Here is a 16,648-nt window from a genome sequence, read left to right on the forward strand (position 1 = left end):
TTTCAGACGCAAAATTTATAGGAGGAGAGTATTTTAATGAATCACGCAAGGTGATTTACTAAGGTTTGGGCAAAAAAAAACATGGTTGTGTCTGAAATCGCATAGTCCCTTGAGTAGGTACAAAATATAATCCCGTGTATACCTGTGCTAGTTTATGTATTATATTTACTTCTACAAATTGAATGATCAGCATAACAATTTGAATGGAAAGTAGAATTGAAAAACTAACATGAATTTCGTAATTATTTCTTGGTATTTCCTTGAAAGGAAGCATTACGACCTGATCTGTCACAAATGTTCTCATCTGGTGGTCAGTGGCCAAGAAAGTGTGCAATTGAATTCCTTTTTTACAATCCTAAAACCATTTTTGAATGGTGTCTCTGCCTCTCAGGTGCGAGGAGCCGTGTACGAGGCCGAACCGCTGTCCTGCACGCTGCCCATGTCAGAATGGAGGCATCTGCCAGGGGAGAGGGGTGTGTTTGTGTCCACCCGGCTGGATGGTGAGAAATCTGTCTTGGTTTTGTTTTCTTTTCTTTAATTCTTTGGTGGTCATGCATTTTCAGCCTCTCTCCTCTCTCTCTGTTTCAGGGTGCAGTGTGTACTGAGCGGTGTCCACCGGGCCGTTTTGGTTCAAACTGTGCTAAAGAATGTTTGTGCCATAATGGAGGTCACTGTGATCCAGAAAAAGGCCAATGTCAGTGTGATGCAGGCTATACTGGAGAAAGGTCTGTATAATGTACTCTCAGATTATACTAAGAAAATGTATTATTCCAGCACAGGTGATAGCTTTTATAGCTTATATAAATAAAGAAATACCTAGTTTACAGATCCCTTGAGGCTCTTGAGGCCCTTAAGTGTCAAGCCATACTGTAAAGCCACTTTTCCACTGTCGGGACAAACCGTTCTCATTGCTTAACCGTTGCAATCTGTGCCGATCCAGCTCAGCCGATACGGATATGGTTTAATTTTCCCTGTGGGGCTGATAACGGCTCTATGGAATGTAATACAAATGCGTCAGTCGTTGCCTTGGTAAGGCAACAGTTTACAGATGATATGAGGTAAATAGAAACCGCGTTGTACAGGATGGTCAGATATTTCTTTTCATTTTATTATTAACTTCCATTAACTTTACTCAAATAGCACGCTTGGCCAGCTACAGAGAAACTCCTAGCCAGGCAAAAGACAAGCAACCAATCCTGAGTGGCGACATCACTACACGAATCTTGCCACACCTTATTTAGCCAACTGTGCTGAGAATTCTGGGCAGAGAACGGTTTGTAATCGTGCTGTGCCGAACCAAGCTCAAGTGGAAATATAACCGGAACCGCCCCTTATCATTCTTAGAACTGTTCGGCCCGATGGTGGAAAAGTGTCTTAAAGGAATAGTTCACTTAAAAATGAAAATTCTGTCATCATTTATTCACCCTCTAGTCGTTTCAAACCTGTATGAATTTCTTTCTTCTGCTGAACACAAAAGAAGATATTTTGAAGAATGTCGGTAACCAAACAGTTGATGTGCCCCGTTGACTTCCATAGTATTTTTTTTCCTACTATAGAAGTCACATCAGCTGTTACCGACATTCTTCAAAATATCTTCCTTTGTGTTCAGCAGAAGAAAGAAATTCATACAGGTTTGAAACAACTTGAGGGTGAGCAAATGATTAAAATTTTTTTATTTTTAAGTGAACTATTCCTTTAAGTGTTCTTGAACACAGTTTCTCCCTGTGATACGAATATTTGTTTTCTTCGGGCCCAGATTTGACACTAATAATAATTTGTCAAGATAATCTTACATGAATAAAAATAATGTCAAAAATCATATTAAAATAATACAAAATGAAAATATCATAAAAAAAAATTATTATCAAATAAATAATATAAATCTCTGTATTTTATCTACATTTAACAATGCAGTTGATTGTATACAATTATTGATTGTATTTGGCCATTCAAAATATTTAGTAATCTAGAAAAGCTGTAAAAGTCTGATATCCACTGCTAGTTATTTGAGCATGGTTCTGTGCTTCTTTGTTCACTGAGTGTCTCCTGTGAAGGTGTAACGAGGAGTGTGCAGTGGGTACGTACGGCGAGGACTGTAAGGGTGTGTGTGACTGTGCTAATGGAGCCCGCTGCTATAACATCCACGGTGGGTGTCTGTGTGAGCCGGGGTTTAAGGGTCCGCGCTGTGATCACAGGATGTGTCCCGATGGGGCCTACGGCATGCACTGCGAACACCGCTGCCTCTGCAACTCACAAAACACTCTCAGGTGTGCTTTGTGCTTCCATGTCTCTTACTGACGATCACTAGCTTTGATTTGCCAGTGTGAACACAACTACTACTAGAAAACTACATCCATCTTTGTTCAATTTTATTTTAGAATAATTAGCTTCTTAGCTTTCTCATTTCTCATCTTTATTTCAGATTTATTTCAATTAACAAATTGAATACTAAGTTTAGTAAACAATAACAAAACTGCTGAGAACAAAGACTCACTATTTGACCAATCAGTTCTATCAATCAACTGATCATTCTATTAACCAAATGCTGTTTTGATAACAAAAAATGACTAGCTTCAGCAATTTTCCCATGTCATCATATGTTTTGATTGTGCCGTGGATGTTACAGCTGTCACCCTCTGAAGGGGGAGTGTACCTGTCAGCCTGGGTGGGCGGGGCTGTACTGTAATGAAACCTGTGCAAATGGTTACTATGGTAACGGATGCCTGGAGCCCTGCCTCTGTGTGAATGGAGGGGTGTGTGACACGGTGACCGGCCAGTGCCACTGTGCGCCCGGATATACGGTGAGTGGGACAGACAAGGTCACAAACAAAGTAACTTCTCAATAACTCACAATACAGGTAGCTAATGCCATCTCAGGTGTTTAATATCCCTATATGTGTGTGTGTGGGTAGGGATTGCACTGCGAGAAGCTCTGTGAGGATGGTTTCTATGGGAAGGGTTGCTTGTCTCCTTGTATCTGTGTAAACTCTATAGCCTGCTCTCCCATCGATGGAACATGTTTCTGTAAGGAAGGTGAGTTTTGGTACACTACACATTCAATTGCAAATAAAACACTTGGTCAATGAATTTAGAGCATTAGAGAGTCAGTAATGAACAGATAAAATGAAGGGAACAATGCTGTGAAATACTGTTTACAGATGCCCTCTTGATCTTTATCATATTATTCATGGTTATATATGCACTTCAGAAATGAATACTTTCACTCTGCAAAAAAAAAAAAAAAAACATTAAACTGATCAAAAATGAAAAAACATTTATAAATGTCACAAAAGATTTCTATTTCAAATAAATTCTTTGAACTTTTGCTGTTTGAACTAAATGCTTTTGAACTTTTTACTTTTTTTATCAAAAAACAAAAAAAACAATCAGTTTCCACAAAAATATTCAGCTTTGATAATAATAAGAAATGTTTCTTAAGTACCAAATCAGTGTATTAGAATGATTTCTGAAGGATCATGTGACAAAATTCAGCTTTGCCATCAATTACATTTTCAAATATATTACAATAAAAAACATATTAAAAATATTTTTTTCCTTCTGTAGCCTCTCCTCTTTAAGTAATATTGACTGTCTGATTGGAGAAGTGAGAAAAATGTCACCCTAATTGTGTGTGTTAAGGGTGGAGAGGACATGACTGTTCCATCGCATGTTCAGAGGGCACATGGGGTCCTGGCTGCAACTTCACCTGCCAGTGTGCAAATGGAGCATCCTGCCACCCTGCCGATGGTTCTTGCAGGTGCACCGCAGGCTGGAGAGGAGCTTCCTGTGACGAGACCTGTCCGGTAACTCAAATATCTACAGTGCACATGTATTTAATTTACAATAACCAGTTCAGAAGATGCAGGCAATTCAGCTTGTCACACTTTTTCCTCCCATGAACTGAATTTGACATCTGTGTTGTTGTCGGTTCAGCATATCTGTCTCCTAAATCAGCCGCAGTTATATTTACACCATCAGCATAAGTTATTAACCGGATGGCAAATGCATAACACTCTTATGAATATATGTTGCATGGCCATCATTTAAATTAAAGTAGTAATTTTGTTAGAGCCGAGTAATCTCACTGGGCAGAGTCAGAGTTACTTGATCGTTCTGAATCAGTATTTCCATTCTGCTTTGAACAGAGCGGGATGTTCGGCCCAGGCTGTCGTCACCAATGTGACTGTCTGCATGATGAAGGATGTGAGAGTGTTACTGGCCAGTGTCTGTGTTTACCTGGTTGGACAGGTAGGACTTCATTCACTTTTATAATTACGGCCTAATAAATAGTACACAAAACAGTATACAGTAAGCAGTGATAAAGGTTTAAATCAATAGCAGATTTTGGTTGATCAAATAACAAGTCAAGCAGAAAATAACAATCACAATTGATAATCCGTCACTCTGGAAATGGAAGGACAAGCCAAGCGGATTGCATTATTGAATGGAGTATTGTGTGCAGTATGTGCTATTCAATATCTACGGAGCCCCGCATGACATGCAGGGAAAAATGTATATCGTGGCCAAGAATTAACTATTTGTTTCCATGACTTACTAATACATCAGCACTATTTAATTCGTTCCCTTGTTTTAAGTAAATCATGCGCACGGTATAATAATAACTTGTTCCCTTTTTTTAATTTAGCTTAAACGAGGGACGAGTTCAATGTGGCTACGATTTACTAAAACGAGAGAACAAATTAAGTCATGTGAAGAAACTCTTCATTCTTGGCCACGATTTAACAAAAACGAGAGAATGAATGCTTAATTCGTGGCCACAATACAGTATATATATTTTTGTCTGCATGTCGTGCAGGACTTTGTATTTATCAGCAAATCTGGTGTGTCAATCAAGTTTGCATGTGTACATAAAATTTCTACAAATCTAGTTAGAGATTCATAAAAATATATCTGAGACCCCAGAGATATGTAATAAGTGACCGTTTTTATAGAAAATGGTTGAAGTATGTTATCAGTCTTGTGTATATAATCAGTTCTCAGAAAATTAGGATCAAGTGTGAAACTGAGCAGCGCATTACACCTTAAACAGCACAAAAGAGTTTGTTATTTTTCTGCAGGTCTGCGCTGTACACAGCAGTGTCCAGAGGGAACGTGGGGCCTTCAGTGCAACCTGACCTGCTCCTGCCTCAACAGCGCCACCTGTCAGGCACATACCGGAATCTGCCTGTGCAAACCCGGATTCTGGGGAGCTCAGTGTCAACACAGTAAGCACACAGTCATCCTTGTGTCTCTGAGAGCTCAGGTCACATTAAGGTGATGATACACAGGGCAACTTTTTGAGCAATGTTGCTGGGCAATCTTGTCGAACGATTGTTGCTTGGGCACTTTCCCATTGAAAATGGGCAATACATTTCTATCTGGATAATTTAGATCGGTCGTGGGCCCTGTGTCTCATCTGATTGCCCGTTTGACGGCAACATTACCCAGCAATATTGCTCAAAAAGTTGCCCTGTGTATCATCACCGTTAGAGTGTGTTTAGAGAGTGCTCCCTTCTTTTCTCTGTAGTGTGTAGTGCTGGTCTATTCGGAGAGAGGTGCAGTCGTCAATGCCCAACATGTGTACATGCCTTGTCCTGCCATCACATTACAGGCGATTGTCTGTGTCTGCCTGGATATATCGGACAACTGTGTGATCAAGGTTAGATATACAGATGCACACTCAAAGGGATGTCATGTAAAAATCGAAATTTTGTCTTTATTTGCTCAACAACACTATGTAAAAAAAATGGACTTAAATTGTAACGCAATCATTTTTCATACAATTGCAGTTCATAGTGACCTTATCTGTCAAGCTCCAAAAACCGACAACTTTTATGGTTATAGTTTTTTGGCCATGTAAGTCATTATTCACCAAAAATAAATAAAGTAATATTAATAAAATAATGAGGGTGAGTAAATCATTTCTGAATTTTCATTTGTGAGTGAGCTATCCCTTTAAACCCGCTGTATCTCCGATAGCAGCAGACTGTCTTCAGTACAATCCTCTTATTTAAGGCTTGTGTACATAATTTTCATTTCTGTTTTTGTCTTATTTCTAGCCTGCCCCATTGGTCGGTATGGAAGCCATTGTAGCAATGTGTGCAGCTGCACCAACAATGCAACATGTCACCACCGGGATGGTTTGTGCCTCTGTCCCACTGGATGGACTGGACCGGACTGCTCTTTATGTGAGTTTCTGGAAAACAGACCTTCTCTGTGATAAACTATTTGATTTCACTGGATTTTTGATGTCCAGATCTGATGCAAAATAACATAAGGTATACAATTTTTTCTAAAAGTTCATCAAAATTAAGCAAACCTTTTCTCTGTTTTCTCTTTGAATTAAGTTGATTGTTCTTACCCCATTGGCAGTATTTTTTCTTGTTTTAAGCATAAACCTTACTTATGTTTAAAACTGTTCTCAGAAAATACAACTTTTGTGCACCTCAAGTAAATATATCTTGATTTAAGAATGTTTAGATATTTTTTGCTGGAAACAAAACAAAAATACTGAATAAGATAATGACTTTGTGCAGCATATTACAATGATTACGCTGAAGTTGAATATTAGAGTCGATTCTCCTCGAGACAACTATTTGCCCCAGATTTCCTGGATGTGCTTTCGGAAGAAATAACTCATTTTGTGATTCTCAGCTTAAAATATTTTTTTATTCCTGGACAAGGCTCTATATGTCTCTCACACTCTACAATTTCATCAAACATTTGCCAAATGTTTGTCTTTGTAGTGTGTCAGGCTGGGAAGTTCGGCACTAACTGTGCTCAGACCTGCTCGTGTCCCCCAAACCATTCCTGCGATCCTTACACTGGAGACTGTATATGTGTACCTGGACCAGGCGAGGACTGCAAACCAGGTATTAAAAGCAGCCTAGAAACCATTTGTGTTTAGTAACACACATTTATTTGTTTTGGTTATGTTGTCAATGGGAACGGTTGTGTGTTTTTCAGAGAAGGAGCTGAGTATGATGGTGCCTGTTTCTCCAGTGGAAAGGGACTCGTGGGGTGCGATCGCAGGCATTGTGGTGCTGGTGATTCTGGTTGTGCTCCTGTTGGCTGTTCTGCTATTATATCGGCGCAGACAGCAGGACAAACAGAGCAACACACCCGTTGTGTCTTTCTCCTCAACCCGCACAGTCAGTTCAGAGTACACTGTGCCAGGTGAGCCACAGGAGTTTCTGATACTTTCAGTAGTGCCATCAAATTTAATTTGACACCAGGTCTACAAGGAATTGTTATACTGAATAACTCATATATTTATACACTACCGTTGAAAAGTTTTTGAAAGAAGTCTGTCATGCTCACCAAGGCTGCATTTAATAAAAAAAAAGAAGTGTTTTTAATATATTTAACAATATATATATTCCTGCGATGGCAAAGCTGCCCCTGATCAGAAGCCATTACTCCAGTCTTCAGTGTCACATGATCCTTCAGAAATCATTCTTATGCTGATTTGCTGCTCAAGAAACATTATTATCAATGTTGAAAACAGTTGTGCTTATCAGTATTTTAACCTTTAAACTTTTTAGTAAAAAGAACAGCATTATTTGAAAATACAAATCTTACTGTTACTTTTGATCAATTTAATGCATCCTTGCTGAATAAAAATTTATTTCCAGAAAAAAATAGTGGAAGTGCATATGTTGAGGCGCATGTCGCCTTTTTGACAATAGCTATTTGTTTGTCAGCCTAAGCAATAAGCCAATATTTGCTAACTGACATGGATTCTTAAAGCGCAGCCTTGTTTTCATTTACATCAGATTAAAAATGGTTTATATGTTACAGGTTAGAAACAGCATATTCAAATATTACATGATATTTTATGTGAGATTTGCATTTTTCTTATAGATGTTCCGCACAGCTACCATCACTATTACTCAAACCCGAGTTACCACACACTGTCTCAGAACAGACCTCCACTGCCACACCTGCCCAACAACCAGGACAGAGCCATCAAGGTAATACTATGGCTATGTTCTGAATATACTATCTATATTATGAATATTGCTGGCTCTGTGACAAATTGCCTGTTATGTTTTTCATTTGTGAGTCTGCTAAAATAATACATAAGCGTAACACTGAAATGTTCAGTTCATGTTCAAATGTTCATTTTTAAACAGTTTTTAAACAGAATTCATGAAAGCCCATTTCCGTAAGAAAAAATCATGCTTTGGTAAATGATAATGATAGGATAAATAGTCATCATCATGAGATAAAAAGTCGAAATTATGAGATGCTAAATTGAAATTATGAGATAAAAAGTCAAAGTTATTATGACAGTCATAATGAGATTAAAAGTAATAATTATGCCATAATTATGTCAGCAGTAGTGTGCTGTAGCGCAGTATGTATATTAATTGATTACATGTTTAACAGAGTTTTAGCAATCATTGGCTGTTTTTGGAGCAAAGCAAAATAATTTGTTTTCTTGAAGTACAGTATATAAAAGCTGGATTTTGCAAATATAACAGGAATGCCCTTCATTTGTGTTTCATGCTTTGACAGAACACCAACAACCAGCTGTTCTGCAGTCTGAAGAACATGGAGAGGGAGAGGAGAGGTCTGTTTGCAGCTGAGACTAATGCTACTCTTCCTCCAGGCTGGAAACACCAGGAGCCACCTAAAGATCCAGGTAATGGATACTGGGAAACAATTTCCCCGTATTTTTGAGTTTGTTTTGTGTTGTGCAGTTGTCTGAGTAAATTGGATGTGGTCTTATTGTGTTTGCAGGGGCTTTTGGGATTGATCGAAGTTACAGCTATAGTGCTACACTTGGGAAGCACTACAACAAAGGTAAAAGTCACTCAGATATTCTTCTTCTGCATTGTAACCATATTAATCTTGTTTAATTGTGTCTAACACCTTGTTGTGGTTGCAGAGCTGAAAGATTCCTGTGTGGCAGTGAGCAGCAGCTCTCTGAACAGTGAGAACCCGTATGCCACCATCAAAGATCTGCCCGGCCTGCCACCATGTCCTCCAGAGAGCAGCTACATGGAGATGAAGTCTGCAGTGTCTCGTGAAAGATCCTACACTGAAATCAGTCCACCCGTCATGGCTCCCTCCACTCTGTCATGCAGAGGTATTTATTTTTATTAAAAGAAACTGGATATCACTCTATCTGTTCTGAAGGATTTGAGAGTGTTGACAGTACCCATACAGGGGGAATATATATATGGAAGTGTATATATATATAGATAAAATAAAATAAAAACTCATAAAATCAATAATTTTAATGCTACAAGTGAATTTATTCCAATTTGATATTCCAATATATGCTGTAGACAGCACAGCTGGGACATTTATTTTTCAAATTGAAGATATATTTTGTTTAAATTTTACCAAAATGTACTTTAAGGGGCAAGAAAATACATTTCCAGTCTTAAAATATATTTTGGCTAAATGCAAAATGTATTTTTAAAATATAAATTGGACTGTCTAAATTGAAAATTTATATCCTAGCAGATGGTCAAAATATGTGAGGAAATACAGGTAACTAAAATGTTTCAAATTATATGCAAATATATTTTTAAATATATATTAACAATATTGGTTCAAAATCTTTGCATATTTTGCCATATGGGTACATGGCTTTTTTTTTTTTTCTTGATGTGTCATGCATCACATCTGGTGTGAAATGTGTTTGTTCACTTTATTACAGAACATTGTTCCCTTGGCAACGTTGTGGATCAGGAACCTCAGAATCATTATGATCTGCCCATCAACAGCCACATTCCCGGGCATTATGATCTGCCACCAGTGCGAAGACCACCCTCCCCATCGCCACGGAGACTGCCTCGTTGATCGCCTTGAAAATAACTTGAAGACTTTGTTTCTCTAAAATCACTGCCAAAGACAGATTCAGCTTAATATCTGCTTTACAAGCTGGCTAATGAAATACAAAAACTGCCCACCACAGATGAATGGATGGATGGATGTGACCAAAACTGTGCAACAGTGCCATCCACTGGACAACATTAACAACAACTGAATGTTCATGGAGAACATTCTGAACCCATTGAACCCATTCAAGCCTGTAGAAAAACAATGTTGCCAAAGACTCACTCTTTTTCCATCTGACAATATTTCCAGTGGCTAAACTACTGGCATACAAATAGACAACATTAGAAAGAGATTTTTACAACTTGCTGGATGCCATATGGTGACTCGTAGAACTTCTATATAAAGATTTGTGCCCGTTTTATGTGAAAAACTGCAAAAGAACTACACGCTCATATAAAAAGATGTGCACATAAAGACTTTCTAGTAAATATCTGGACATTAATAGGTTAAATGCTCAATATCAATATCTGTTTTAAATGCTATTCATGTGTCTTATCTAATCTGGAAATCAGGGTGTAAATGACTATAATTTTGAACAGCTACAGAACATAAGCATAAACAAGCTTTACATAAGTTTGTAATATACAGTGTTAGGAACATTTGCTATGAATGTCAGTTGAATTCAACCACAAGAACTGTAAATAGTGTAAATAAAATCAAAGTTTCCATGCACAACTTGTCATGTAATTTATTAGACTGTGATATCTCCACCAAAAACTGCAAATTCTCTTATTTACTCAACCTCGTGCTGTCCCATCTTTCTTCTGTGGAGCACAAAACACAAAATAATGGGAGTCTGTAAGTGCATAGGTCCTTAAAAGTTGACGCTTCAAAAACCAAGCAAAAAGGATACGACGGTAATCCATACGACCCCAGTTGATGAATATATATCTTCTGAAGCTAATCGATAGCGGTGTGAGGGAGAAAATACTAATATTTCAAACATTTCAAACACTAAACCATCACTTCCGACCAACTGTCAAAGGCTATTCAGCAGACTGCCAGACTCAGCACGTCATGAAGCTGATCGTTGTGAAACTCCCGAGAGAAGTGACTGTTCTCGCGTGATCCCCCTAGAGGCCGGTTGCATAAACATAGCAAAGCCCGTCTATCTACGGAAAGCCTGTTCACTCCAACGCCCTATTAAGTCCTATTGGTTGTAGTTCCAATCAGAGTTCCACTGGGGGCGCTCTCGCCATGAGTGCAAAATGAATGGGAGTCAATGGGGCTAGACGGCTAAATTTGTCTCCCTCACCCGATTGCCGTTGAGAAATCTCAGATTTGATTGTAGGTTTTGAAGTTCAACATGGGTTATAGATCGAAAGTTGAATGAACGAGTACTTATTTCTTTTCGATTTCTTACAGGTTGAGTTGTTGTTGCCCATAACACGCTAGCATTCTGCTAATGACGTCAGCATTCTGACGTCATTGACATTTTGAAAGACTTTTTAAAGCAAATAAGTGACTCTAAAAAATCTAACACCAAGCAATGTGTAATTTCTTTGCATCCCCTTTCGAAAACAACATTCAAATTACTAGACAAAAAATTATATCCTAAGAAAAGTGGATTTTGAGCGGTATAGCTCCATAGACCTCCATTCATTCTGCACTCGTCATGTGAGCGCCCTCATATGGAAGAAGAGTGGAACTGCAACCGGAAGTTTATTGAGTGGCAGTTCTCCCCTCATTAGACGTTCTCTGAACATAGCCATTATTAACTGTTAAGAAAGACAGTCCCTGCGTCCCAATGTGCATACTATCCACCCTATCTGCCCTAAATATTGACAATTACTAATATCACATACTAGGATAGTATGCACATTGGAACGCAGACAGTGTCTTAAATTCTAGTATGGCCAACTCGCAGTTAGTCAGCACATTGAAAGCATATGTTATCTTTTGTTTTGCTGTAAAATTTACAGTGTAAATTTATCACTAACATAAACTGCCAATAATGCAAACCACTGGGAGACCTGTCATTCAGTGTATTGCATTAATAGAAAGCCAGTTAATATAAAAATATTTTATTATACAAAGTATTTTTTCAAAATCAAGTTTTAATAGTATTATTCGTGCCGTGACCGTGGAGGCGGGAACATGTGCACTTACTAGACTCTACTATTAACGTTTAATTGCTGAGGACATACAAGCCTCAGAAGGACTGGACAAGGATGAGTAGAATTTTCTTTCTGGGTATCATCTAAGTAAGTCTTTGGTGAGTAGTATCCCATCAACACTTGCCAGACTTTAATTCAAGACATATGTGGTAGATAACGGCCTAAACAGGCAACCCTTTCAACCAATATATTCAATCAGACTTATTAAAATTCTATCCGTGTTTAACTTTTATGGTAATAAAAACAAGTCAGAAAATGGCTTTAGAATTGTTTTATTTGTTTAAACTGAAACATCTCAAGGCACCATTTATAACCAGGCCCTCAGGTTTTACAACAATTGGGAAATTCCTCACAAAACAGTAAATTATATTTATAAAGACCAAAAAAAATCAACAAAACATTCCCTGCATTGCCCTGCAGTCTGTTTAAACCTTTTTTTTTTTCTTTTCTTTTTTTTAACAAAACCTTCATGAAATTAGCCATCTAACTAAAAAATAAAAATTCAAAATAAAGAAAATAAAGATTTTCTTACTAATCTTTTTGTCTGATGATACAAATGTATACTAAAAGAGAACTCTAGAATTGGATTATCAATAAGTGTTTTTTTTTTCATAAGGAAACACTGTCCATTGAAATCCCTCAATCCATTATCAGTTTCAAAAAAAAAGAAAAAAAAAAGATATGGCTTGTTACAATAACGCTAATGGCTGTTTAAGCAATAGAAAACCACAATTTGTAAGTATATGAATATATATATAGAAAAAATAGATATTCTATCCCAAAATGTTCTTTTAGAAACCCAAAGCTTTGCTAAGCAATACAATTAAAGTTTAATATCAGCAATATCCAGTCCTCTCTCTGGAGAGCTGTACGTTGGCTCGGTTATGTTTCTAATTTCCTATGATGAAAGCTATTCCAGCTTTCTGAAACCAATTCTTGTTTCAGGTCTTTTGTTTTCAGATTGCCCTAAACAGACTGGACATCTGTGCAGTGAAGGAAAAGACTGCTCAGATTACTGGAGCCTTACAGCTGTCCAGGTGAGGAACTGGATCATCTACTGTAAGAGAGCAGTGGCAAGAGCAAATCAACACTCAGTTCCATAGAGAAATACAAGTGTTTTGGTGTACATGATAAAACTCAAACATTTCAAGTACCACCGTAAAAAAAAAAAAAAAGGACATTAAAGCTTGGAATGACGGTGGTCATTTTGCATATTTTAAACATTCTGCCTCTAAGGCTGAAAACAAAAATACATCTCTTCAAATGCTGCAATCATTTAGTACTCAGTACTACACCATGATTCTCTGGTAACATAATACATCAGATATGTCTTTCTCGGCAAAGTAAACTTCAAAAGTTTTCCTTCTAAAGCAATTAATCAGCTTTTGTTTAACATGTTGACAACGTTTTGGCAAATGCAAATTTTCTTTGGATTAGTTTTACAGTTGCTTCAAGTCTTTCAGAAACATCCCATAAACACTTATTACACAAGACACAACATACTGCAGTCTAGTCCTATTAGTACTATAAAGTACCTATTAAATGTGCAAGCAATTGTATCAAGGTACAAAGCAGTTTTACATTCAGAGCATCTGTATTTGATATCTTGGAGTCTTCACTGTAACAAAACTGCATAGAATTTCTGACTGTCTTTTCCCTTTTGTAGGTGCACATAATTTTGACCATCTGACTGCGAGAGGTAGCATGAAAAATACCATAACACCTACTGACAAATAACTTTTGGGACAATGCAAAAATGAAATCTCTCATTTCCTGATCTTACACTAACTCACGCTCACTGAATGTTTACTCGTCCTTGAATGTGAGCTAAAGAACCAGCCTGCAGTACAGCTATAGCCCAGTACTCTACGTGAGAGTTTCGCCACATGATCGAGAGGGTTTCTTGACTGTGCGTGTTGCGTTCTGACAGCATTCTCGTGGAGAGCTCATGGTGTGAGTGTGAAGTGCTCTGTTCGCCTCTCTCCCTGAGTACAGTACGATTATTCTGAATCTGAAGCTGCTGCCGGGCCACCATGCAAATACATTAGAGTAAACACACTGTACATAATAATAATCGCAAACTACAGTCTACAAGCTGCCAGCATATAAAGCCTTATGCCATTCAAAAGCCAAAAATCTATCCTGCAGATTATGAAATATAAAACAAGAAAGACTGAAGTACAAAATATATAATGTAATAAGACGTAATCCAAAAAGAAACTAGTTGTCGGATGAATTCCTCATGATTTGTGTTAAAGGACAGGTGGCTACAGCTCAGCTCTTTTACATAATGGAGCAGTTGTCAAGTTTGGGTCCAGCCTGAGAGAGAGAGGAAGGAAGGAAGGAAGGAAATGAATGTAAATATAATAAGACTGCTGTAGTGTAAACCATTTCTTATGCTTTTGTTAAATGAATTACAGCAGTATATTAATAATGAAGTTCATCACAATACATTAAATGATAATTTGATGATTGTAAGACTAAAAGCATTAACCAAAACATAAAAAAAAAACTAAAATAAGAGAGAAAATAAAATAAAATACTGTTGCAACTGAAGAAGAAAAAACACAAACCTGTCTGGGTTTGTCATTGCTCACGATGAAGTGTGAGGGTGACACAAAAGCTTCGGGCAGCCCCCCTCCACTGCTGAACGAGCGGGACGCACTGGACACTCCAGAGCTGGCCGACACACAGGTGTTGTTTCTATCCGACGGCTGCCCGCATGAGCCACAGAGCACCGTGCGGCTGCGGAGGTTGTACTCACTATCCCCGCATGTGCTATGGGCGGCCTGCAGGTGGAGACAGTGAGTGGAGATTATCAGAGGACACTGAGACTGGATCTTATTATAGATGAAGTATGGCTGCTCTCTCAGTTCATTTTAGTGCTATGATTCACTGCAGGAAGGCTACACCCAAACAACCCATTACCAAAAGTGTGAACAATATACACCACATGTTGTGAGAAAGATGCGTTTACATGCACTTTTAAAAGTTTGATTTCAGTCAGGCTAAGGCAAATAAGTCATGTTAAAGCTTTAGTTTGACTTTGTGAACTTTAGTCTGACTTGTAGACTTTGATTATATGACTGTAGCTCAACTTCGTCCAATATGCACACGTGTCAATTGAGACAAATGGTCTCTGTTGCGCACTTCCATTGTCCTAAGTACTCATGTTTTCATTTAAACCTGGCAAAGCTAAAATTATGCAAAAAAGATAATGAGATTACTATATAAACTGAGATGTGCTAGTGACTATGTACCATATCTTCATCTTCCTCATCCTGGAACAGAGTGCGTGTGACCTTTCTCATGGCCATTTCCTGGGAAAACGAGACAAAAGAGAAATTAGTCACTTCGCGACTTCGAATCAAAGACAAAAAGCTAGTTGGTTTGTTTAACACGATCCCACCTCCCCACTGGCGCTGACGAGGGTAGTCTGGAACAGATCTCCACTGCCCCAGGAGTTCTGGGTCTTCCACACTAGGTCAGAAGGAGGGTTGTGGGTTCCTCCAGCTCCTGAGGCCCAAATCTGACAACAGAGAGATACTGAATTGAGTCAGGAATTTAAATGCAAGCTAAAGGTGACTATTACGTTGAAAATCGATACGTACTGTGACGGTCTGTCCCGCCTTCAGGTTAAATTTTGGTGGGAACTTGTAGATGATGGGAGTGCCGGATCCAATCTGCCTCTTTACCTGCCAGTGACCCAGAGTTTGATCCTGGGAGGAGGAAGAAGATTCATTTAATAAAAAGTAAATCATACTTAATTCCTCTTTATTGAGCGCCAAAGTTCCTTCTCACCTGGTCGGACTTGTTACTGAGCCGTACGTATTTGCCCTCCATGTCAACTTCGTCCACGGTCACGCGGCCACTAGCAGAGGCCTGCTGGGAGACGCGTGTGCGAGTGACAGTTCCACCGACCACGCTGGAGGCATCGCTGTCATTATCATTCAAGCGCCGCTTTTTAGCGCTGCCGGAAGAGGTGCGACTGGTGCTGCTTTGGACCACACGTGCGTGAGAGCCAGAACCAGAAGAGCGGGTCACAGTAACCCCACGGACAGGAGGGGGACTCGGGGAGAGACGCAGCCTTTAACAGAGAGAGCGGGATGGGTTGAGAGTTATTCCATGAGGCGTCATTCACAACAAGTCCTATTATTTCATTTGAGGGCTTAACTCTGCAAATATTGATACGTGCAATTACTTTGATTAATTAATCAGAATATTATTAATGCTTTTAGTCTTAAATGTATATTCAAATAGATTAAAAATGGTTGTATTAGTATTTTCAAATAAACATTTTATTATATCTAACTATTAAAAACTTTAACAAGACAGCAAAAAAAAAAAATCAATCCAGCAAAAAGTAATCTATTAAAAAAATTATACATTTATTTACAATATTTACTCAGCAAATACGGTTATATGCAATCAATTAGATTAATTAATCAGTATACTATTTTATTAATATTAATAATTTATTAAAGTAAGATAAAATATTACAATTTATCTAAATGTAATATAAAAAACTAAATGTAATTAAAAATAATTCAGAAAAATCTATTTGAATAAATTATATGAAAAATAATTGAATCAACTTTTCTTCATTTTATTAATTAATAATATCATGAAATGTAATTTTTTTTTTACTAAAGATCTACAGCTCTATTATTTACTAG

The 16,648-nt window shown here is 38.0% G+C and overlaps 2 protein-coding genes across 3 annotated transcripts in view; one reads left to right on the forward strand and one right to left on the reverse strand.

Annotated features, from left to right (window-relative positions):
• The window catches only part of pear1 (platelet endothelial aggregation receptor 1), a 36,356-nt gene extending 25,830 nt beyond the window's left edge, over positions 1-10,526 (forward strand). Inside the window, exons 8-24 of the mRNA XM_084435491.1 lie at positions 392-500; positions 589-725; positions 2,055-2,267; positions 2,627-2,801; positions 2,913-3,033; positions 3,640-3,803; positions 4,146-4,248; positions 5,079-5,225; positions 5,528-5,659; positions 6,060-6,188; positions 6,747-6,872; positions 6,967-7,176; positions 7,864-7,973; positions 8,521-8,647; positions 8,746-8,808; positions 8,894-9,094; positions 9,674-10,526. Of these exons, the coding sequence (XP_084291617.1) occupies positions 392-500; positions 589-725; positions 2,055-2,267; positions 2,627-2,801; positions 2,913-3,033; positions 3,640-3,803; positions 4,146-4,248; positions 5,079-5,225; positions 5,528-5,659; positions 6,060-6,188; positions 6,747-6,872; positions 6,967-7,176; positions 7,864-7,973; positions 8,521-8,647; positions 8,746-8,808; positions 8,894-9,094; positions 9,674-9,816 (2,410 nt within the window). The 3' untranslated portion in view covers positions 9,817-10,526. The remainder of the gene's footprint in view (positions 1-391; positions 501-588; positions 726-2,054; positions 2,268-2,626; positions 2,802-2,912; positions 3,034-3,639; positions 3,804-4,145; positions 4,249-5,078; positions 5,226-5,527; positions 5,660-6,059; positions 6,189-6,746; positions 6,873-6,966; positions 7,177-7,863; positions 7,974-8,520; positions 8,648-8,745; positions 8,809-8,893; positions 9,095-9,673) is intronic.
• A 1,703-nt stretch (positions 10,527-12,229) lies between these two features.
• lmna (lamin A) overlaps positions 12,230-16,648 on the reverse strand; it is a 29,171-nt gene continuing 24,752 nt past the window's right edge. The window contains exons 10-15 of one of the 2 annotated variants that reach the window (XM_084435492.1): positions 15,774-16,059; positions 15,584-15,691; positions 15,382-15,501; positions 15,233-15,292; positions 14,546-14,761; positions 12,230-14,291 (exon numbers count right to left, since the gene is read on the reverse strand). In XM_084435492.1, coding sequence (XP_084291618.1) covers positions 14,256-14,291; positions 14,546-14,761; positions 15,233-15,292; positions 15,382-15,501; positions 15,584-15,691; positions 15,774-16,059 — 826 coding nt within the window. In that variant the 3' untranslated portion in view covers positions 12,230-14,255. The remainder of the gene's footprint in view (positions 14,292-14,545; positions 14,762-15,232; positions 15,293-15,381; positions 15,502-15,583; positions 15,692-15,773; positions 16,060-16,648) is intronic. The other variant, XM_084435493.1, reaches the window with a different exon arrangement.

Source organism: Rutilus rutilus, assembly GCF_951802725.1.
Source record: "Rutilus rutilus genome assembly, chromosome: 17".
NCBI classification, from domain to species: Eukaryota; Metazoa; Chordata; class Actinopteri; order Cypriniformes; family Leuciscidae; genus Rutilus; species Rutilus rutilus.